Source organism: Polypterus senegalus, chromosome 14, assembly GCF_016835505.1.
Source record: "Polypterus senegalus isolate Bchr_013 chromosome 14, ASM1683550v1, whole genome shotgun sequence".
NCBI classification, from domain to species: domain Eukaryota; kingdom Metazoa; phylum Chordata; class Cladistia; order Polypteriformes; family Polypteridae; genus Polypterus; species Polypterus senegalus.
This window is the reverse complement of record NC_053167.1, coordinates 106,024,932-106,049,891: the sequence shown is the minus strand read 5'-3', so window position 1 is coordinate 106,049,891 and position 24,960 is coordinate 106,024,932. Positions and strand designations below refer to the sequence as shown.

Sequence of the window (24,960 nt, the reverse complement as noted above, 5' to 3'; positions counted from 1 at the left end):
TGATCAATATTTCTTCTGAACTAGAAATAGCTAGGAGTTGAGGCAAATTGGGAAAATTATGCTGACAGGAGGATACATTTGAAGCATGATTGTTCACAAGATGCAAAGACATTGTCTATATAGAATTCTCTAAGTGTTTTAATCCTGGATGTTTTTTTAAACATTAAATAATGTGTAGGTGTGAGAGAGTAGAAAAAGGTGGTTATCATGTAGAAGTGCAACAGATAAAAGCTTCTCTGTCTTAAAGTGCTTCCTGTATCCATCTGTTTCTTAACCTGCTTATCCAGTGCAGGGCTATGTGGAAACTGGAGTCTATGCCAGCCATCTTAGGGTGCAAGGCAGGAACAACACATGGACAGATCGTCAGTCTATGGCAGGGAAAACACACACAAACGGGCCAATTTAACAGCAATTCACCTAACTTACAGTACATTTCTTTACTCCCATTGTACTCAATGCATTTTGGTTAAATTCAATTCAAATTTATCGTCCCAGGTGGGAAGTGTGATTTCTCAGCAGGGTTTAAACAGAAAGGTTACAACAAGAACTCAACCATCAAACATTACTTTGAGCAAATAAATAATAAATAGCAGTGCACATAATATGTATGAATGATGAAACATCAAATGAAATGTATTGCATATACATTAAGACTCAGCCAATGATTGACAAGAATGATTAATATTCAGCCCCCAGGTTAAGCCTGTTGATGTTCATTAAAAAAAATGCATTTAGAAGTAGAATAGCAGTTATGATGAAAGAGCAATTGAACTCGTGGCTTTTTATCCTTCAAAACTTGAACTGATGATCTGTTGACATGATGGTGAACACTGGAATTTTGAATGTAGTAAGTGAGGTGAGACAACACACTCTGATTCTAATCTTTTACTTGAAACGTATTTACAAGAAGGGCGATTAATACCAGAGAAGCTGACAAAATATCTCTTTCATCCATCATCCAACCTGCTATATCCTAATTACAGGGTCATGAGGGTCTGCTGGAGCCAATCCCAGGCAGGAAACAAACCCTGGGCAGGGCACCAGCCCACCACAGGGCAGGCACACACACACACTCACACACAAAGCACACACTAGGGACAATTTAGAATCGCCAATGCACCTAACCTGCATGTCTTTGGACTGAGGGAGGAAACCGGAGTACCCGGATGAAACCCACGCAGACACGGGGAGAACATGCAAACTCCACGCAGAGAGGACCCGGGAAACAAACCTGGGTCTCCTAACTGTGAGGCAGCAGCACTACCCACTGCGCCACCATGCCCCCTATCTCTTACATAATAGGTATCATATATCTGCAGAACATAACTATCAGTTTATTTCCTGTTGTACATTATGCAGTGTACATGCTTAAATTTCATATTTTAATATAGGAATTGAGGGTTTAAGAACAAACATCTTTTAAATTTTGCAATCATTTCATCTATGACTAAAAGTCATTTTTTGGGATCATTTTTTTTGTGACACTGTGTACAGACATTGTAGATGTCTGATAGATGCTGTATATGTTAGATATCTACTTCTTTTTATTTAGTCTTGTGTTGAGGCAGTATAGAATGAATTGTTTTTCCAACTTTTTCTCTAGTTCAGTCTAGCCACAGAAAGCAGACAGCCGTCAAGGCTTTACTTTACAAGCTGACCTTACTGCTATGTTCTGAGAGAAAGTAGATATGCATCTTGCTTATTGTTTCATTCCAGAGCATAACTAATTAAAATATACACTGGATAAGAGTTGTTCAGTTATCACAAGCTCATGTGCACTAAAAACCAGCAGACCCTTTGTGACTGCTGGTTTTGGAACACAGCCACACATGAGTTGCCTTCTGTAACTCTGTTCAGTGGCTGCTGCTTTTTTTAAAACTATTGTTTGTTCCTTTTTTTTTTTACTTAACCAGATGTCAGTCCAAAACTGTGTCTGTTACTATATATGGAACAATAAAAACTCAGTAAGGCAGTAATTAAGTGACAACATAAATATTACAATATTATATTTAACAGATTGACAAGTGCTAGCTGTGCAACCCATCTAAGATGGGTTGAAATCTAAGTAATTGACGTAGATCTCTGTGTTAACTTTTACAGTGCACCATCTATTGGAATGTATTTTGTAATGCATGTAGTTAAAAAAAAAATTGCATTTTGTCACTACAACGGATGGCACATCACAAACATTTGTAGAAATGAATTGCATTACTACAAATGTTTTTGATACATTATCTGTTCGAATGACAAATGCAGTGCATTTTATTTCTACCAATGTTTTTAATGCACCATCTGTTGGAATGACAGACATAGCAACCGAATGGACACACAGATACACCGACACATACTGTATGCTTTTATTAAAGTGGATACACTATATACAATATGTAATAGTATAGCATATTAAATACACTTACTTGCATTGTTTGATTCATCTCATACTGTAATATTTTTAATTTCTATTCCAATGCAGCAACCTAAAAATCAATATAAAAATAAAAACTAATTCACAGATTGAATGAAACCCAACAAATACATAGCATATTGTTTGAGTAGATTTGATGGAATTCAATTTATGTCACACATTTCCCATTTAGATCAGTCTTGACTGTTAATCTGTTGCTTTACAAAATGCTTAATGTTTTTCATTTTCTGTCAATTTACTAGTGTGAGGGCCACTTCTCTCCACATTAGCAGCTGAGGAATCAAGGGATAGGGCAGAATGTTCATTAGTTTCCAGCTTGAAAAGGGTCTGAATGCAAACCACTGGAACTTTGCTCTTCATGTGCGCCTCTGGACAGCCAATTGAGTTGAATGTTAGTGTCACATGATTGACACAGCAGAAACACTGAGAAGGGTCTGGCTTGAACGTGTAGCAGTACACAAGTGTTGTTACCCAGGTGACAGTCCTACTACATGACGCAGCTACTTGATAGTGGTCACTACTTATGAGTAAGATAACTCCTCCACAAGCCTAATCGTTACCATAGTGTAAGGATATTTTATGAGAATGAAGCATGAATTATGCAAGTGAAAGGGTGTACTGCATAACATCACTGATGTCTAAAACAAAGGGCGCTAAAAATCATCATATATCTGAAATTTATTGGCTCCTCAATGGAGGTTTGCAACTATACTCTATTTTTCTTTAATTATATTTTTGGCCATATTATATATTATAAACTGGTGCAGTGCTGCTGTCTAATAGCTCCAGAAGACAGCCTGATCACTGTGCATTGTTTTTTTTGGTAGTCTGGCTTCTATTCTAAAGATATACATGTAATGAATAGGTACATTATTTACATTTTTGCATTTTATTTATCTCCTTTTTACAAGATCTTAAATCCCAAAATCTGCAACTGATAATTAGTTTTTTCAATTAAAGCCTACTGTTATTTTTAGCATTTCATATTGGGTTATTTTTGCCAGCAGGTTTGCTTATTCATGATCAATGCCAATTTTACTTCCTGTTGTTAGGGAAGCCTCTCATGTTGTTAGGGGCGTGTCCTCAGAGGTTAATAATGCAGCAGGTTAAAAGACTGAATTTGGAAACACTTCACTACATGAGTTTGCATATTTAAAACTCCTCTTTTTGTGCCTTTATTTCTAACTACAGTATGGAGTTTTTTTTTGTTTGTTTTTTCTGTCCTCCCTGGCCATCGGACCTTTTCTATGTTAACTAATGTTGTCTTATTTTAATTTCTTATTTTGTCTTTTATTTTTCTTAATTATGTAAAGCACTTTGAGCTACTTTTTTGTATGAAAATGTGCTATATAAATAAATGTTGTTGTTGTTGTTGCTCTGGTTTTTGATTTAGGTCTAATTTTTGCCTTGGTAATAGTTTGGCTGTGTTCATGGTTTCAGCTGATTTTTTTGAATTTTCACACTTGCCCTTTTCTTCTACTTACTTTTCGCATATTCTTGTTAGCTAGCCTAGCATAATAATTACTCAACTATGTATGAGCATGGGAGTCCCACGGATGGACCAGAGCCCTGTCCACGGCTACACCCTGCCATGCCTCCGGAGCCTTGATCAGCACTGACTTCTGCCTCACCTCCAGTTCTTTTTTATTATTATTTTATTGGAAGAAAATAACATTACATACAATCAAGTGATCAAATGACTACGTAGTCATATTAGAAAAAAGAAAATACAAAAAATAAAAATCAGAAAGCTAAAAAAAATAAAGCAGGAACAAAAAAGACAAAACCTAACTAAACCGAATTCAGCCTCTACCTGATACTTCCAGTTTTTTTAATATGTTCCATGTAGTCCTTGAATTTAATCCATTTATGTGATAAGGGTTTAATGGTCAGTGAACTTACCATCAGGAAAAAAATAAACATATGATAAGGAATTTTGAAAGCTCTGAAGCCCAAGAAATTATTTTTAAAAATGAAACATCGATTATTCACTAGTTGGGATTTATCTCTGTGCCCTTTGCTTGATATATTGTTATTACAGTGACATCTTAAATTATGTAACATTTGCTTCAACATACTGTAATTTTATTTCTCTCTCACTTGAAATGAGATCAGCACCAATCGAGTTTACGTGTGACCTTAGATGGCTGGGGAGTCTGATTCTTAAGTTAAAGACCTATGAACACTGGGGGCGAAAGGTGCCATTAGGGAATGAGTTCTGCAAATCTGGGTTCCCCTCAGTCTCCAACACTGTGTTCTGTTTGTTATATCAGGGAGACAGTTGTTGGTAAAAAGAAATGCCAATTGGTAAATTATGCAGTACCACAAGTAATGTTCTATGGCTGGAAACTCCTGACTACCTTTTGTAAGACAGGTGAAGCATCGTGACACACGACTGTAAGTTAATGCTGGAGAGCCTCTCGTGATTTGGACTTCAGAGTGGGTTCAGAAAGTGAATGATTCTAATAATACTCAATAGTAATAGAACATAACATGAACTTGCAAACAGTGCAAGAAATATTGTTCAAAACATTTTTGATTTGCCCTGTACCTGCAATGACAAGACTAAAAAATCTTTCTGTAATCGCAGTAGTTATTAAAAGTATTTTTGGAGGGAACTTTTGGTGAATTGCAGAGACACATTTCCATCATGATGATTAAACAATACATTTAAAGACAAAGGTAAACATTAAGTGCAGTATCATTTTAACTTAATTTGCATTTCGATTTGAAGATATGGTTTCACAAGCTTTACAAAAAAATCTAATTATAGACATCTAGGACACCTAACAAAGAATTGAGATAGATAGGCTGTCTAAGGTAACGGAAAACAGATCAGTGGTGTGGGTAATCATTGTATAATTAAGCAATCCTGGCCAGTGGGTTACACTTTTTAAATCATTCTGCAAGTTTCCATCTGCTGTTTTGGCTGCTATACATGCAGATGCAGATTAGGAATCCTGCACCATAACTGGTGAAGCCCAGAGCATTTGACCTTCTCTCAACTAAATTCCAACATTTTTCTCTTATATAGTTCACAGATCTGCTAAGACACTGCTGTAGGGTTTGTGATGCTTAATAATTGTAGACAAATCCATATTTATGAAGTTGGGACACATTGAACCAATTTCACAGTGCCAGGAATAACTTATTTATTTTGACAGTGAAAGATTTTTTTGGAAATGATTTTCCTCGGTTTGGTTCTATTAACTGGAAGCACTCATTTTTTTGGCAACAGATTTGGAGAAGTATTTAATATGCCTTATACTTATTAATTCCCACCAAATTTAACATAAATCTTGTGTCTTTGATTTGCAGGGTGACATTCAACAACTGCTCATTGTGGACGATCCAAAAGCAGCATTAGACTACTGTGAACACTACAGTCCAGACTGTGACACACCTCATTCCGATACTCCCCAGGCTCAAGAACCACATGCGGAAGAGGAGGTGAGTTGCAGACATCTGGCCGCTGCATGCAAGAAACTTTTTTTTACAGGACTGGTGACTGGTGAAATAGGTAGACTTTATTAATAATGCACTGCTCTGCTTTTAAGGAGTCTGTTTGTTAGCATGAGGAAAATAACACTAATTTTGACAAGAAAGACAGAATTATAAAAAAAAACAATGGATTGATGGTAATCATAATTCATAATGAAAATGACAATAGATAGATGCTTAGTTTAAATTGTTAATGTGTTTGTCTTATGACATTTTACAAACACAATGACAGATAGATAGATAGATAGATAGATAGATAGATAGATAGATAGATAGATAGATAGATAGATAGATAGATAGATAGATAGATAGACATGGGTCCTTTGAAATAGTCACCTTGCTAATAGCTATCTTTTCATTTGAGGTGAGAAAGTGCAGTTTTTGCATATTATTTACTGTGTACCTTTCTGTCTAATGCTCTCTTTCTTCTCTCTCACTCTGTCTGCACATATATACTGTATGTAGTACTGCATATATAACTGTTTTTAAAAATCAAAGTGAAATTGAAGCAGAGTAAATAATAAGCAGCAGCTAATATGACTTTGACGGTGATCTTGCAGCTGACACACGCTTCAGTAATCCAGGATCTCTACTTTTGCTGCATTTCCTTCCTTTAATTCATAGTCACATTACTATGTGCTTCATGCAGCAGGCCCAAACTCCATGCCACACTCAATAGCTGCATGTATTATCTAGAATACCACAAGAAAAGTTTTTTAAACATTGGATTTTTCAGGAGGACTAATTTTAGCTTTTGTTTCTGTGGAACATTCCTAACAGTATGACACTTTTCTCACCACCTGTTGCTACTTTTCTGTGATGTTTAAATACATACATTACATGAAAAAGTGAGTTCCAGACACATGTGTTTGCTTAACAAACACATGTTTTGTCATGAAACTCTCCCCCATTTACATGCTCCTTCCACAGCTTGCAGGCATCATGAATGGCTTTTTTCAGTTGGGAAGGGGGGCTAGTGGAGCTCCAGATGCTCAAACCTTGAATTAGATTATTTTACGTGAAAGTTTTTTATTAATAATGTACCATTAACATGTGTACATTTTATTTTATGATTTAAACAGAACGTTTGTCATGTGAAAGATTTGCATAATCTGGCAGAAATATGCAGTTTAGCTGATGAACATTTAGATAAAGAGGCAAGCACATGCGCCCAACAATTACCATGTGAAAATTGAGCCCAAACTGATAGACGTGTACACCAAAAATGACTTCATAGCCCTGAAGATTAACTGATGCTGTCCAAAGTAGAGTCTCATTAAGTGGTGTCAGAATTTATTTATAAATATATTTTGTTTTTGTTTATTTTTTGCAATACAAGAATGGGATGATGACCTCATCATTTCTCCATCTTGGATTTTTTTTATTATGAGGCCACATATTACTAGGAGTGTGTTATTTCATGTACGTGTAAAGTCCAAGCTATACCCTATATCAATGTCTGAACTTTGTTTTTAAAGGGAAAACCGTTTGCTAGCTTACGGAAAGTTAGTATATTCTATACTAGCTGTTCCCCACAGCTCCATCTACGTAGTAGTGAAACAGGACAAACTTTTAAAATAAAAAAAAATGTAAATCAAATCAAACGTTGGCACTGTATCTTATTTTCAGCTCTGATCAGAGAGTGCCCCCACGTGAGGAGAAAAGAACATGGCCGTGATATCTCTGGCAATCAGCAACTACTCTCTAAAACACACGTAGCTCTGATATCTCTCTCTCAAAACATCAAATGTTACTTCATAACAATCTGTAGATGATAATGTCTGTTAACCAGAGGAAAGGTGCGCTCCAACATGTGGCGAGAGGTAGACCAACTCGAATTGAGGCTGGTATGTCAATGAGGATGACCCCCAACCCATCTCCTTGGCCTGCTGCTTCTCTCTCAGATTCATGCAAATAATTGGGTAACTATGATGTTTAGCATAAAGAGAGAAGTTGCAAAATCAACTGGAATGTTGAAGCAAATTATAAAAAAAAAACAATCTAAATTTGTTAAGTAGTTCTCTTGTGAAAAGGGGACAGACATACAGACGTTGGATTTTATATATAGATTTATACAGTATAAAGTATATACTATATACAGTATGGTGCAATATATAGTATACTAGCCATCCCGCGGCTCCACCCGTGTAGTGGTGAAACAGGACAAACAAAGCGGAGGCAAGGCACACTCCAAAACGCAGAGGTAGACCAACTCCCCACTCCTGATGTCATGCTTCCCCCTCCCCTCGGCCTGTAGCCTCTGTCTCTGTTAGCACAAATATATCACTCCTGCAATCGAACTATGATTCTTAGCGCAATGAGAAAGATTGCAAAATCAACCTGAATGTTCAAGCAAATTCTAGAAAACAGCCCAATCTAAATCCGTTAAGTAGTTCTCTCATTCGCTAGCTAAGCGCATGTAAGATACGCCCCAAGGCTGCTTGTGAGTGAAGAGGGCCCTGCCCCCCTCGCATCGGCCCGCAGCCTCTGTCTCGGATTCATGCAAATAAATCGGTACCACAACCGAACTATGATTCTTAGCGCAATGAGGGAAGTTGCAAAATCAACTGGATAGTTCAAGCAAATTCTAGAAAAAAACACTGATCTAAATCGTAGTTCCCTTGTTTGCTTTCTAAGAGGATGTAAGATATGCCCCTGAGGCTGGCGCGTGGTCGAATTGGTCACATCATTGAGTTTTAAAGGCCATAGAGTATCTCAGAAAGTTTAGATAGAGATATTGTGAAAAGGAGGTGACAGAAAAATAAATAAATGAACAATAAAAATAATCACTCAACCAACAGTCAGCAGGTATCACTAAAAATCTGCATTTATGTTTGTTATATTTAGATTTGCATTGTTACCCCTGCATTAGCAACATAACAATTGGTTGCTACTTTGCACCCAATGCTGTAAAGAGAGGCTCAGGGTCCAAGAAACCCTGAATTTTACCAAGTTAAATATATTAGGTTTCTGAAAATACATCTTACTCCTTAGTCCTTTGTTGATGGCAAAAATATGTTTTCAAAGCAGTTTGGTTTAAAAGATGGAGATGAACAAGATTTTTTAATAATATTGTTATTATATTTGGCCTTGAAATCATCAGTTTCCATTTACATTTTTCCAGTAAATGTATTTTCTTCAAGATGAAATAACTGATGAGATCACAATGGAAAGTTTTTTGCCATTTTTGACAGGCCTGATTTTTTTGTTACCCATAATTTATTCAGCTAATGTCTTTTCCAGAAGGAATATGGCACAGGGGTGAAACCCTAGAAGTGCACTCTGTAGTAGGTCTGCACAGCCAGCATACCAGTCGCCTAGAAAAGAGTCACTAAAGTCATTGTACTCCTTGCTGCTTTTATTTAGTTACATTTTTGAGAAAAAACATAGCTCAACCAATTCCTCAAGCTGTTACCCTTTAACAAAAAAAGTTTGTTTTCATTTGATAGTAATGTAAATTTAGAAAAAATAAACAGAGTGGGAGAATATAAGAGAGAGAAAGGAGAGAGACAAGACAACATCTCCAGTATCAGCATATCCTGTTTTCCTGTTTCTAGCTGTTTCATATTACACAAAATCATTTAGTTAAAACGTTGTATGTAATGTGTTCATATACATTTTTTGCTTGCATAAATGTCTTGCATTATTTGCCTTTAGCAGCTGCATCAGCCTAAGAAGTAATTCTTCTACATTGGCTGTTCCTTTGCTTGCATTTTAAGATATTAAAGAGATCAGCATGTCAGCTTCATGAGGTTTTTTTTTTCTTCCTGTGTTTATCTTAAATCCTAAATTTCATTTACACATGCACACACACATACTGTATTTAGAAAAAAAGTTCTGGTTTCATTTAAACAGTAATATAATGCCGTCTGCTTCCATTCTGTTTTCTTTCATGCAACAATTCTGTGGCTTATGGAAGGCAGCCAACTTATCAGCTTCTTGAGAGTTTTAATAGTTTGTCCAGCGGTATTAAGACTGACATTCACACTGCTTTGATAAATGCATTGATAGCAGAATCCACCAACTAACTGCAGTCAACATGCTTCTGTAAGCCTTTTACTGTTTGTCAGCTGCAAAAGATTTACATTGGCAACCATGATCTGAACATCATGACTGGAATTTTAGCAGCCAAATTCTTTAATTGTTTGATTGTTTTTCCTCAATTTTACTTGTTGAGCAGACAAATGTTATCAAGCACACTTATACTTGCATTATTTTATAACACATAATTTTCAGTTGCCTAACTATATATATATATATATATATATATATATATATATATATATATAGTATATATATATATATATATATATATATATATATATATATATATATATAATCTTTCTATTGGCATGTGATAGGAAAAGCCAAGTAGGCATGTGATAGGAAAAGCCAAGTAGCCTCAGTGAGGATGTGTAGGTGTCATATAGATAACAACAGGGTGCTGCATTCCAATATGGGATGTTGGATCAATAAGGTTGCATAGCACTTACCTCTACCCCTCCATGTCGCCATAGTATAAGTATACTATATATGCCAAACATATTACTGTGAGCCAGGGTTATCTTGTACTCTGACTATACATGAAGTTGTAAATGCCATAAAATACACTTGGCACAGTTCATAGTATGTTCTCTACCCATGGTTGATTTTAACGCTGCATAATTGCCCGAGATAAGCTCTGATTGTCTGTGACCCTGAAGTGGATTAAGACCATTTGAGAATGATATATTATGTTCATAATATTAATCATTAATTATTGATGTGTCTGCAAGATACAAAATAACCACAGATTTTGGTCCTGACCAAATACAAGATCTATTTCTACTATTAATCTGCTTCTTTGAGAACACTGAAGAACACTGAATATTTATCTGGAATCAGTCTTACAATTTTTGGTTTTGTATATTCTGTTTTTTAAAGTATTTAAAATATTTAAGGCTTTGCGGCAATTTGCAATCATAAACAATACGTGATATGCCCTATTATAACTTACTAATACTGCTTTAATAAGTTTATCAATCATTCTGAAGACTCTGTGTATTACCATCCTGACACAGGGTGACCAACTCTTGGTCCCAAACCCATCACTTTACACATTCTAGATTTCCTAGAGGCATACTCCCCTTCTGTCATAAAGCATCAATAAGCCATAGATGATGTTCACTGTGCCCGTCTCTTGTAATACAAGCTCTGTTGCAGTGCGTGGAACCTTTCAGGGAGAATGGCATCTGTAAGTTACTCTGCATGACTGGTAATCTATAACTTGACCAAGATACACACGTCTGGGACGGATCTACTGTGAAACTAATGAAGCTTGAGCTTCAGGGCCCCTAATCCTGGGAGGGCCCAAAAAGTGAGCCTAGTGTACATTGTTTAAAAATTTTGGGTGGGTACTATATGAGAACGATTTATTAATAAAATAACATTATTAATAATGTAGTTTTATTCAATATAAAATAACAGCAAAAATAAAAATTTAAAGGACAAAAAAGTATCATATAGGCTAGCCGTAAACGAAAAAAACACTCAAATTGAGGATGTTTCATTCTAAATGTATTTAGTATAAAATAATTACAAATAATTTAAAACACTACTGACATTTATGACATGAATTAAATTTTCTATCAAAATTATTTATCATAGTCTATCCGTCATCAGAAAAATTTAAGTATATTTTGTTGCATGCATGTCATTGTAAAGGACAACATTTCAGTAATGTTTTATTTACACCAATAATTTTATAAAACCTTAAAATGTACTAAACATATACTACTATTACAATAAATAATAACAATTTTACCTATGGAGACTTAAAATACAGTAAAAATTAAACGGTAATAAAAATATCTACCTTGGTACATACAAGTAGTAGATGATATGTCATAACATAAAAGGGAGCCGTTGAAAAGGCAATAAGAATGCTGGCAGGAATCACGTTAGCATTATGATCGCCTATTCAGTGTGATCGCACTCCAGACAAAAACTGTCTTCAATAAAGTGGTCATAAAGATACAATATTTTAATCACTCCTACAATTTTAAAGATAAAGATTCTAAAGTGGTTCTTCAGCAATGTTATAGGGGAACTGTTAACGGTTCCCAAAAATCATCTCCAAATGAAAGATCCAGAAAGAACCTTTATTTATTTAGATCTATAAATGGCTCCATATAGCAATAACCAGGAATAGATGGCAACAGAGCTGTGAAACACTTGTGGGTCATGATGTTAAGAAGACTCCTGCAGCATGCAGTAACACAGGCTGATTTCAGGTTTTCTTAATCTGTCAACGTCCTGAAGCCTACAATACTAAATATTTAATTTTTTTCTACATATTGGGAAGTTTTTCAAAGCACAAAGAACCAAGTTCATATGCACAGAACTATTTCCAGAATGAAACGGTGCTTTGTCGAGCAATAGTTGTACAAGGAGCCACAGAAAAGAGCCATAAAGAGCCATTATTTTTAAGAGTATACTCAAAAATAAGTTATATTTAGAAAAACAAGTTAAGTAGTAAAGGTGAAATAATGTTAGATTAGCCTAAGCCTTTTGTTTTATGAACAGTGGTTGCCCAGACCTTGTTGCTGGTTGTGAAGGGGCAGCCCCTAACAGTACAAGCTTCAGGGCCCCATAAATGTAGGTCCACCAATGTACATGACATACACTTTTAAGCAAAGTGGCAATTAAAACTTAAGGCTGGATATGAGCTTATGGTTCTCTGGTATCCAAACCTTTCCACTCCAGGATCATCATCATCACTGGGCACTCAAGGTTATCTTTGTCCCAATAAATGATTAAAGACGTCCAATCCTCGAGTCATAGATTTTGGAAAAGTGGGAACAGGAGGTTCCAGTCGGTTCTTTAGTGGGGGCCTGGATGGCAGTCTGGCCATGGGTTATTTTAACCAGTGCACATATGGTGTCCACAAGCTACAATGACAGTAAAATATATTAAAGAAATGGTAGAATAAATATAAATCTACTTAGCATTCATATGTTTTATCAGCCAACAATAAAATATAAGATGATACTTTGCATAATGATCATGTTTTAGCAATGTGCCTCAGTTGATGCGTAGACCGGGACAAATGGACTTCCAGACACCAAGCTGATCTTGTTTATTCAAAATGCATTATTAGTATTAAAATGTTGCATGGTTAGTATGTAGACTTTCTCCTTACCATTAACACTTGCAGCTTTTTTACTAGCTTGGAAGCAATCCTTGTAAAGAAAAATATGCACATTTCTTCTAAGTGTTGTAACAAACTTTTTCGAAAGGCTTCTGGATTCAAATTATCAAGAAGTAGCTGCATCAAAAATGTGAAAAGTTAGAGTGTACAGTATGTGCATATGTTCCTTGCATATGTTTGTTTCTTAATAAACCTGACAGAAATATGCCACCTTGCTCATTGTGGTATATTTGACATAATTGTATAGCAGACATTGTGAACTGTATTATTTAATACAGCTTCTTTAGCTTGACTAACACTAACATTACCCTGCTTGGGTTTTTTCCTCCTACGCTCCAGTACACGACTGATGCCTTATTAGAGTACGACTATGAATATGGTGAAGGAGAATTAGCTGAAACTGAGATCCCACCAACAGAAGAAGCTGTAATTCAACCAGAGGTAAAAATAAACCCAGGCCTGTTTGTCATGTGGTGTTTGGCTGTCATTCATCGTCTGTCAACTTCCTGTGTGGTCCATTCTATGTCGCCTGTCGGTCAGATTTGTTTGCTATTCCCTCGAAGTGACACATCTCAACTGGCAGCAGCAAACAATAAGCAAAGCTTTAAAAATATATCTGAAAACCTTGCAGTCTTTGTTTCAGGTTAGAGCAGGTAGAAGAAGGGCTACTAACTAATTTTCTGTCTTGCTGTTTCTCTCTCTCTCAAGTTCTTCATCCAAGCCTTCAGCAACTTTCTTTTCCATCAAAATTCTTTCACTTTTAAACCCTATTTTTTGTTTCCATTCCATCTTCCACTACATTTTACAGAAAAAGAAAGCAAATTTCTTCAGCAAAAAGAAGAGAGCGGCAAAGCCAATTAAAACTAAGAAAAAGCCCTTAAAGGTCTCTTCCAAAAAATTAGCAACTAAGAAGAAGAAAGGGATGCCAGGCTACCAAGCAACGGCACCATCAAGATCATCAGTCAATCAGGGGGTAATGATAGTCGAGATGATCAAGATCTTCTCGTGGTTCAGACCTGAAGATCTCTGATAGTAGACAATTTCTAACCCCACTAGATGAATTCACCACTGGTTAACTGTAGATCACGACAAATAACCTCAGCTGCTGCAACACATAACTGCTTTTCTGCTTTAGTTGATTTTTTTTTTACTTTTGTTTTTATTTTTTTTTTAATTAATTATCTGTTCAGATCAACAATGTAGAGGAAACTGAAGAATACATCACAAATGATCATGATTATGCAACTGTGGAATCCTACCAGACCCAGCCACCTACTCCAGCAGCTACACGTAATGAGGTAACAAAAGAAAAAGGTTCAATTTGACTGGTCATTAAATTAAGTGGATCCTGATAGCGAGAGTTTATTACTTTAGTCAATATATTAATTAAATTGTTCAAGTGCTTTGAAAACATCTAAGTACCATTTAAGGCAGTATAGTTTTTATCCAGCCATTTGTTCTAAAAGCACAGTATGCAAATGAATTTAATGATGGGGAAGGTTGAACAACACTGACTGTAGTTGTCACCATTCAAATGTAGAGGGCGATGTTTTCCATTTTTATATAACAGTTTTTTTCTTTTTTTAAGCCCGTTTTGTTTTTGTTTTTTCATAATGATTTAAAACTAGAGCTTTATATTTAATTATTCATATTTCTCAAATTCAGATGAAAAAAATCCCTACATGACAAACAAAATCTTTAATATAACTTTGTGTTGACAACCAGGAAAGGAAATCAACAAAGAACAAAATGAGCAAATTTTCCGGTTTGCTAGATGAACTTCGAATTTTAAATGTCAGGGAGAAATAAACGTTAATTTGTATATTTATTTATGTTTTTTTTTCCAGTCAAGTTTCTTTAGTTTTCTCTATTTCAATCCCATTCACAATGTAAGGCAATTTACTGTAATATTGTTTTTTTATCAGTATTAATCAGAAAATGCATTGAATTATTTGAATAAAAAGAGACTGAAAACAATTCCGTACCAAAAATGTAAAATCTCACTAAAACAATTAATTTTTTTAAATTATTTTTACTCTTTTTTATGTTAAACTTCAAGTTGATTTTAAATTTAGCACAATTTCAACTTTAAACACTCAAAGTTGAACACAATAAAGAAATAACAAGAAAAAAGAACTTTTCTTTATTAAGCTTTATGTATTCAATGTTGTCTAAAGAAAGTTTAGCATTAAAGTTTACACATAGAATTCTAAAATATTAGTATTATTATTATTTTTGCTTCAGGCTTAGGTTTTTAAAACTGAGGACTCCCAGTAAAAGAAAAGTAGGTTTAGACAATTATATTAAAATTACACAGCATTCATCATCATATAATGGTCCTTGATCACAGGAATGCTTCCATACCTTTTGAATGGAAATCCCATACATGTGAAGTGATGCTGCAGTCTAAACTTGTCATTAAATGTCATCTGATACTGAGCACTTTAGAAAAGAATGGGCAATTACATGACTAACTTTGCTCATTAGTTAACAAGACATGCTGCTTTGTATTAGTCTGCCTTATGTTAAACGAGGCTTCATAAATTATTATTTTTTTTTTTTTACAAACACAGCTAATCATGTTATACTGTACTCCTTAGTCAGAAGGCTCCACCCTGGTAATTAAATGGGGGAGTTTTAACCATCCAATGTCAGAACTGCTTATTTTAACTCTTCAATCAGATAATTTGCCTGCTCCCCAGTGAGTGCTAAAAGAAATTGGAAAGCCTTGAAAATGAGAGCAAAAGCTGAAACGTGTCCCTGTTCATGATTAAATGTTATGCTGCTGGAGAAGCAAATGTGCCTAACTGATTTGATTTTAATTAATGAACTCCTTACCTTGTATTTGGGGAAAGGAATGAACACACCATCAATATTGATTCTGTAAGCATCTTATTTAATAATTGTGCTCCTACTGAGCAAGTTAATTAAATAGAGACGCAACAGTTTATATTTTACAAAAGAATATTTGCAAAGCAAGTAACGATTGCTTCAGACACATTTGAATGTGCATATTTTATACATTTAGGACTTGCATGGTGGATTTTTTAACTGCTTATTTTAACATGTAAACGTTCAATTAAAATGAATCCATCTATTTGCAGACATAATCCTAGAAACTCTGGTCCTTTAGAATGTACTTAAATCTGCATCTTAAAACCTAGCTTATAATCAGTTAACTTATACATTTTTTAACCTGTTGCCTACAAGGATGGTTTCTTAATAAAGAATGCTGAGATCGGCATTATTATGTATACTGCTTTTTAAAGTAAAGTGGTATAATGTGAAGGAGCCAAAGAATATAAAATGTATGTGGTAAAAAGGTAACATGCAAGTGTTGATTATACAATATCTATCTATCTATCTATCTATCTATCTATCTATCTATCTATCTATCTATCTATCTATCTATCTATCTATCTATCTATCTATCTATCTGTACAGTATATTCAACTCTATCTATTTTGGTATCCTTTATCTCTCATTACATATTTATCTAGGTTTTTATATATTCATCTTTAAATGCAGCTATACATCCAGATATCCTTACAGAAGGCCTTTCCTCGTATCTATCAACCTGCATTTTATTTCTACCTTTATATGCAATTATGTTAAATCTATTGTTATAAAGGACACTTATGAGTCATGCATTATACAGTATTATTAAAATATAAAATTTCATTCATTCATTCATTCATTCATTCATTTACTCACTCACCCCTTATTCATTCATTTTTACTTCACTTCTAAAAATCCACTGTTAATATATTTTTACAAATTCTATTTCCATACCTACAGTATATAAAGCATGTCAACTTCATTCCTGATTATGTAGAAATGTCCATCTATCTGTCTGTCTTTCTACTCATATACATAAGCAATAAGTAACACAAGGTAAAGATTTGGGACACCTTATGGCAAACTCTGTTTTTTTTGTGTGTCCAATTATTCCAGGCCAAAGTTACTCAGAATAAAAACAGAAGTTGAATGTGACAGTCTGGTCCAATAGTGAAAAACAACTTCTGGTGCCACAGGATTTTATATATGCAGCGTGGCAGAAGGAGTGAAACCTCCGGGTGGGAGGCAGTTAAATTTTTTTCCTGTTAAATGTTTTCGTGTCTAAGGGTGAAAGAGGAGAAGGCATTATCAACATTGTATTGATCACATATCATAATGGTAGTGTTGTGGTGATAGAAAATTTGCCTCACAGTCATCTTCAGCTTAGCTTCCACGCTCTCTTGTCTTTTTTGGGGTTTGGTCTCTTTGTTAGTGAGCCATTACACTGCCATTTCTTGAGTAAGACTAACCCCCTGGTTTTATTTCACGGTCACTGGACTTTCCAAAACACGTCTGACCAGCCTTTTATATACTGTACTATATACATTAATCAGAAATATTCCACATTTAACTCCTTAATGATTATAGAATAACATAACAGCAAAAAAATCACATACTTTTATCATCCTTTGGCTTCTTGACTTTCAGTTGTATTCATGCTTTGATTGCTAAACTAACAATTAACAATCGTATTCCTTCCATTATGAATTTTGTTTTTGCTGCTTTACCTGGATAAAATACAAAGCCTGTTGAAGAAGAATTTATTGAAGAATACATCACAGGAGAGGATTATGGGCTGGAAAACAAGGGTCCCCAAGAAAATACCGAAACAGTAAAAACAGTGGAAACTGTAGAAACTGTGGAGGAAGGAGTCAAAGAGACTGGGGAAACTGATTACGATCTAAAAGAGTATGACCTAAATGAATATGATAAAAAGGATTTGGGGGAATATGATGAGTATGACTTTAAAGAGGAAAGACCTACTTCTTCCAATTACGATGATGAAGTTGGGCCTGGTGTTCCAGCAGAGACCGATGTAACAGAGAGCAAAGTAAGTTCAATCTATGTATTCCTGATATAAGATTTCTTTTATGATAATACACTTGGAGGCATATTCAGAACTCTTAAGATTAAGATTTAGGTGTTTTTGTAAGGAATTAACATTAAATACAAATGCAGTTCTGTTTAGATTCTTATGACTTTCAAGTTGGTCCTTCAACTTGGATAACATTTTAAACTACTTGGCAGTTAATATTAAAGTAACTTTATATGATTTCTGAGATAATTTGAAGTGAATAGCTGCTAAGGAAATATTTGACATTTGTTTATACAGAAGGATAATTAAAGCACTTTAAGGAGTGGGATTCATTTGAATAAAATTGGGTTCACTTCAAAATACTCACTGAAATGTCATTAATCGCACTGTGCCAGGTACTTCTCTATTGTTTTAAATGGTCTATAACAGATTATATAAAATCAGGAATGGTGTAAACTAGACAAATATTAAACGGGGACATACTTAATATGCAAACTTTTTCTTTTTCGACCTTATTAAAATTCCTATCCTTTCCACTAATAAAATACAAGCAACAGGAAAGAGATTTATTAGCATGAAAGTTTTATTTGGCAGTATACACACAAACCACACACACAAACCCACACACCATGTTAACGTTTTATATATTAGTCGAGTGAAGCCTAACATTCCTTTTATTTTTTCCTTGCCTCTGGTTAGCTAAGCTATTACTCACTGGAGCTTCTGATTATCTCTGGGGCATGTTCTGCCTTGCCTGATTTTCCCAACCACATGTACTGCATTTGTCTAGCCATCTGAATTAATGAGCAATGTCAGACAGGAGAAGAAACACGGAACATAACTGAGCTTTCTTGTAATAATACGTAGCTGAAAATGTACATGCTTACCGGCTGACTGTAATCGTGTTTATGCTACCCACAACAGAAATTTGACTGTTTTATTCTTTGAAGAATCTTGGCAGCAATGAGTTATCTGCCAAATAAACCATAATAAATAATGATTACTTAATTATGTACAGCAGTCTAAGTAATGTAATAACATAAAGAGCCGTATTCATAAAAAATTAAACTGCTGCTATTATTGTTGTATATAAATCAACATTGGCATAGATTCTTATTGGATTTTAATAATGTTGTATTGTTTGAATAAGAAGAAGATTATATAAAATTAATCATCAGCTAACATTCAAGTAGTTTATTTGCTGTTTTTACCAAGCTTGATGAATATTAGTTTTCTTCAAACACTGCAATTTGAAATGTTTCAAATGAGCGACTTTTACATTTAATAGACCAAGATAACAAAACTTATTTCTGTAGATTTTACAAGTTGTGCATACCTGGTTAGACCTGTGGCCTCATGACTTTGAGGCCTATTCCACTCCCAGACTTTTACACATTTTTGATACTTAATTCTGTTTCCCACTGTCATCCCTAAGATGTCCGTTTTATGTAAACTGTTAAGTCCAAACTGGCCCTGGTTTGGTGAGTGTCGGTGGTTACCTGTATGGGCTTGGCATGGAAGTGTCATCTTGCACAGCAAGTTAAGTCAAGTTGGGGAGCATGCACTGGTAGAGTGCGTTGCCGCAAGCACTACACGACGAAACAACTCGGGATCCCGGTTGGCAACCCCCAGGCAGACACACGGTCCAGTCCCACCCTCCAGAAATGACCCTCTATCTGCCGCAGCCAGGTGGTCCAGCCACTCGGGTCTCCAACAATGATAATAAAAATGCAGCCTTATTGATAGTTCCTTGTCCGTTCATCTGTATATTTTGCTCTTTGTACATTTTTAGTGAAAATGCAGTGGTTAACTTGTGCTGTTTTATAGGTAAACGGCCATGGCTATTATGGTGAAAAAGGAGAGAAAGGTGAACCAGCTGTTATTGAACCTGTAAGTATACTGTTTTATAATATGTTTATTCTTACGTTCGCTTAAAATGCATTGATAAAAATAAATATATAAATATATCTCTAACACAAAATTGTTTATGCTTGTCTCTTCTAACAAATGGTTTAATTTAAATAGATCATTCTGTCAGTGTGCATTGTGCTATTGCTAGTAATAAATGGCACAACAGATTAGCACAGTGTGACAGCTCCAGGTTCAGGTTGAAATCATTTATTGTCATTTTTTTTCATTCAGAACTGGTGCAGCATAAGTGAAGGGATAAGTAATAGTTGATCATTTCAAACGGTTACAGCAGTGGGTTTACATTCGAACATACGAGAGGAGACCATTTCAGTTCTACTAGCTCACCCAAGTTGCACATATTTGAAAGAAGAAATGCTATTCAAAGTATTAAATGAAGAATTCCAAACCTAATAATTCTCAGTGTGGAGAGTACACATTATCTCAATATGGCTTTGTCCCACACTCCCATATAATTCTTATATTCATTAGATCAATCAGCGACGTTAGGTTGGCCCAAAATAAATAAGTCTGGGTCTGTGATGAACTTGCAAAGCCAACACGCTGCTTTTGTAACTCACACGATGCAACTTGAAGCTATTAAGCCTTATTAAGGTAGTTCTTGGAAGTCTGTTGTGCATGTCAACCATACCTTTCTGTTGTCTTTCTTCTGTTTAAATGTCCTCTGTGTGTTTTTTCTGTCTGGATTGAAATTGCAATCAGGATAACGGATGAAGAAAGTTTGCTAATTAAAAAGTGGTTTAAAACAAAACTTCTAGAGAGTCACTAAAGGATGTCTGTTGATGATACCTCCCAAAATTGCAGCCACCTGTGGCTGAGAGGCCAATACTTAACAGACTTAATGATGTGGGACATCCAGAGGCTAGCACTGTATTTCTCTCAGTTTATTACAGTGGAGATTTCCTAATGCCTTGATTGTGCTGATTTTTGTCATAAGATTGCATGTTGATGATACTTTTCTCTGGCTGTGCTCAGTTAAAATTATTTTGCTTATGTCTGGTGGTTTTGTTCATTATTTCTTATTTTTCGGGTTTGGTTTCTCTTCTCTGTGTTTTCTACAGTGCTTTAATCCCAGCGTAATTGATAAGCTCTTAACAACTACTGTGTTACATAATGGTGGCACAGTGGTAAGCAATACCACATCACAGATCCATCACCCTCGGTTCAGATCCCACACCTGAGCACTGACTGTGTGGACTTTGCACATTCTCCTCATGCATGTGTGTTTCCTTCCACAGAGGTACTTTAGTTTAGCCTCACATTTCCAAAAAATGTGGATTTTATGTTAACTGCCATGTGTGAGCACAGTGATGCACAGGTGTCCTGTCTGCTGCTGTTTCCTTCCTTGCATTCAATGCTACTATGACAGGCTTTGGCTCCCAGAAACCCTGAACTGGATTAAATGGGTTTGAGAATGTGTTATATGTGAAACTAGCTGTCTCCTGCAGCCTGTGTCTCCCCTCGGCCTGCAGCCTCTGTCCAGGATTTGCACAAATAAACTGGTGCCGCAAGCGAACTATGATAATTAGCGTGATGAAAGAAGTCGCAGAATCAAACGGACTGTTCAAGCAAATTATAGAAAAAAACCCGATTTCAAATCTGTTAAGTAGTTCTCTATTGAAAAGCAGACAGACATACAGACAGACAGACTTTGGATTTTATATAGAGAGAGATTACCAGTGACAATTGGACATATGTAATAAATAGTAAATAACTTTGAAAAGCATTTGTTGCCTTATTTTGTGGAAAATTTTGGTCAGATAAAGTTAGATCTTACACACCTCATTTTGTAATCTAAACGAAAGAAAAAGATGTGAACAGAACTCAAGAAGCATTTAAAAACTCAACATTGTAATCTATAGATTGCATTTGTAGAGTTTTTTTGGCCATGTTCAAGCATTTAAATGTTGAGCCATAGCCATATTTATCAGTGGCTACTATCATCTTCATCATTAAGTTATGATTTCTGGCCTCTTGTGCCAATGCTGGTATTGTAAACGTGAAGGAAGCACATCCCAAAAAGTAAATGCTTCAGAAGAGTTCCAATATAATCGAGTACCATCACCCTGGGGACTGTTTTGAAGCACATGTTACAGGGGTTTTCTTTTTTTAGCACCTTCAGCATTCTTAAATCTTATTTTTTTATGTTGTCCTCTTTTCTTCCTATTATTAAGTAAGGCTGAGGGGATTGGAATGATGGGCAATACCAAAAAGGGTAAAAATAACCACATTATATTGTATGGCTTCTTTAATTTATTACCCTGCTAAATGCAAAATTCTTCTTTCATAATATACAGTAGATGTGAAAAATAACTGATCATCAACAATTATACATCATTACTAAATTTAAAGTTCTTTCTATATTACTAGACTTCTGCACAAATATAACACAAATAAGATTTAAGCAGAATAGTTTCTTTTTAATCCCTTTTACGTTTGTGTTCTAGCCACTGATAATTCAAAGGGTGTCCTCCTATAGGTTGATTCTCTCAGATCTGGATTTTTTGCAACTAAATTCTTAAAAAGAGGTCATTGAAAATACTTATGCAGCATAATTTCTCAGTCTAGGTAGAAGCTGGGGAGTGCTTACCTCAAGTATACGGCTTTGGGGGCTTTCTCTAGTTTAAAGAATGAGTGCATAGGAATGCCAGTATTCCCTGCTGCATTAGAACTAAAATCTTCTTGTCAAGTAGAGGCTTGAATTTTTGGAGAAGCTCCATCATCAAATGTATATGGTCAAATTATTTGTGCTAATACATAATTGGTTCCTCTTCCCCCTTATTCACACCTCCTTGCAAATAACTCTCCCAGCACAATTGATTTCTACAACACATGTTCCTCACCCCATCTCTGTTGATTCCTGACTTGTACCTTCCTTATCAAACTGAATGCTGTATAAAGCAACTACAATGAAATTATTGTTTTGGTGCTTTTTGAGGTTTCATTTTTATACTCTGTTTACTATATTTTATGCTATTTTCTGACTTATGGTGTTTCTCAAAAGATCTTTTGAGCTTCAATGACCAACAAGCTATTACAGTGTACATTTTCAGAATGACTAGATAGATAGATAGATAGATAGATAGATAGATAGATAGATAGATAGATAGATAGATAGATAGATAGATAGATAGATAGATAGATAGATAGATAGATAGATAGATAGACAGGACATCATTATAAAGTTTAGTAAGAAGTTAAAGATGTTACGAATATTTATTTACTCTACAGAGTGATTTCAATTTGACCTTTCACTCAAATTCTAATTAAAAGATAACAATGTAATAGAATTTGACCTAATGTTATTGCAATATTTCAACAGAATTCTAAAAATAATGATCTTTTTTAGGGTATGCTCATTGAAGGCCCTCCAGGACCTGAAGGCCCAGCGGTATGTATGAAATTATTTCACATCTTTGTTAGGAATATTAGCTGCCCTTATGTAGCAACAACTCTGTAAGTTATATACTGTATCATTAATTAAAATTCCTAAAATATTTTTGTAAATGGTCAAAAGTCATAGCAGCTTCACCTATGATTTCTAACATTTAAGCTCTGACTCTGCTCTCTTTTTCAGGGTCTTCCTGGCCCTCCAGGTCTACAAGGTCCTCCTGGTCCAGCAGGTGACCCTGGTGACAGAGTAAGTTTTAATATACTTTGAGTTATTTGCATGTTTCTTATTTAGCTGGCCATTTTGTTCTTTTTAAGTTAATTATTCTTAACTTACACTTATTAATTGTAATAATTAATTGTGAAATATGAATATGTTAAAAAGTTAAAAAATACTTACTCTTTTTTTTCTATGTACTTGCCACAGTTAGAGATCTGATAGCAACAGAGCTCTGCTTGGACTTCCTCTGGGATCACATGATCCAATGAATCAAAACCTCCGCAATGTTTCTCTGGACCTGAATGTTGTCTTTTTAGGCTGTGCCTGTTGCACATGCCATTAAATGCCCAAGGTGCCCAACCTTTTTTATTCTGAGGCCCTCTTAGACAGTCTTCCTCATCTCCTTTTCAGAGATTAAGCACCACAGTCTAGAGGAGGAACATTATTTTTGTATCCATTATCTTATTCTTCTGGCGCTACTCTAAACCCATGGCAATTAGCGAGGATGGAGATGTGCAGCAGATTAATGAATGAAATGAAAGCTATGTCAAAGGATTTAGCTCCCACTTCATTGCCACCATATGGTACCATGCCTGCAGGAACCACTGGAATGTCAAGATGAACTCTTGGTCAAGTTCTATGGAACCAAGTAATAAATATGTGTTCACACAAAGAATACAGACTTTACTGACATTCCCTAAATTTAAAGATCAAAAAGCATGTAAACATGAAATCTCATGCTCCCAATTAATACAACTGGGAATGCAGCAATCAAACCTTTGCAGGCATTGAAAAAGTGTAGAGTAGATTGGAAACCCCTCGATAACCCACAAACATCTGCCTCAACATAAAGAATAGCCCCATTGTTCTATTACCAGGGCAGAGTTGATGTTGGTCCTGTCTGGCCTATACCTCCATTTAATCAAACTAGCACAGGCATTGCAAAAGAGGCTGTGAAGTCCGATGGTTGTAAGTGATCAAAGCACTCCCTCAGAAACAAGCTCTTGTTAACTAATAATCGCCCACTTAACTGTCTGAAACTGTAGTACATGTTCACAGTCATAGTGTTGTGCATGGTCAAGAGTTTTCAGGCTAACTGAGAAAGTTTGCTCACGTTTCTGGACTCTCAATATCTCAGTCTGAATTTGACTGGTTAACTCTTCAACAAAGGCATCAAAATATTACCTTCCTTTAATGTTTATACCCAACTGTTATTCCATGAGAGATTACAGCTGATTTCATTCATTTTCAGTTTTACAAATGCAGTCCTTTTTCGACTCACTTACAGTGAAAAACAAATACATTTACTGACTATGGCTTAGGTAATATACTTTACTGTGGAGTGACACAATTAGTAGCCTGGCAAATGGGAAATCTTTACAAAAAAGTCACATTCGTTTTTAATGGTGCAATTCTTCATCCACAAGACCACC

General features: G+C 35.3%; 1 protein-coding gene across 3 annotated transcripts in view; it reads left to right on the top strand.

Annotated features, from left to right (window-relative positions):
• LOC120515258 (collagen alpha-1(XI) chain-like) overlaps positions 1 to 24,960 on the top strand; it is a 286,385-nt gene that overhangs the window by 75,685 nt on the left and 185,740 nt on the right. Inside the window, exons 5-11 of one of the 3 annotated variants that reach the window (XM_039736093.1) lie at positions 5,744 to 5,875; positions 13,924 to 14,088; positions 14,306 to 14,413; positions 17,698 to 18,003; positions 19,816 to 19,878; positions 23,267 to 23,308; positions 23,495 to 23,557. In XM_039736093.1, coding sequence (XP_039592027.1) covers positions 5,744 to 5,875; positions 13,924 to 14,088; positions 14,306 to 14,413; positions 17,698 to 18,003; positions 19,816 to 19,878; positions 23,267 to 23,308; positions 23,495 to 23,557 — 879 coding nt within the window. Of the gene's footprint in view, positions 1 to 5,743; positions 5,876 to 13,454; positions 13,557 to 13,923; positions 14,089 to 14,305; positions 14,414 to 17,697; positions 18,004 to 19,815; positions 19,879 to 23,266; positions 23,309 to 23,494; positions 23,558 to 24,960 lie in introns of all 3 variants that reach the window. The other 2 variants (XM_039736094.1, XM_039736095.1) reach the window with 2 other exon arrangements.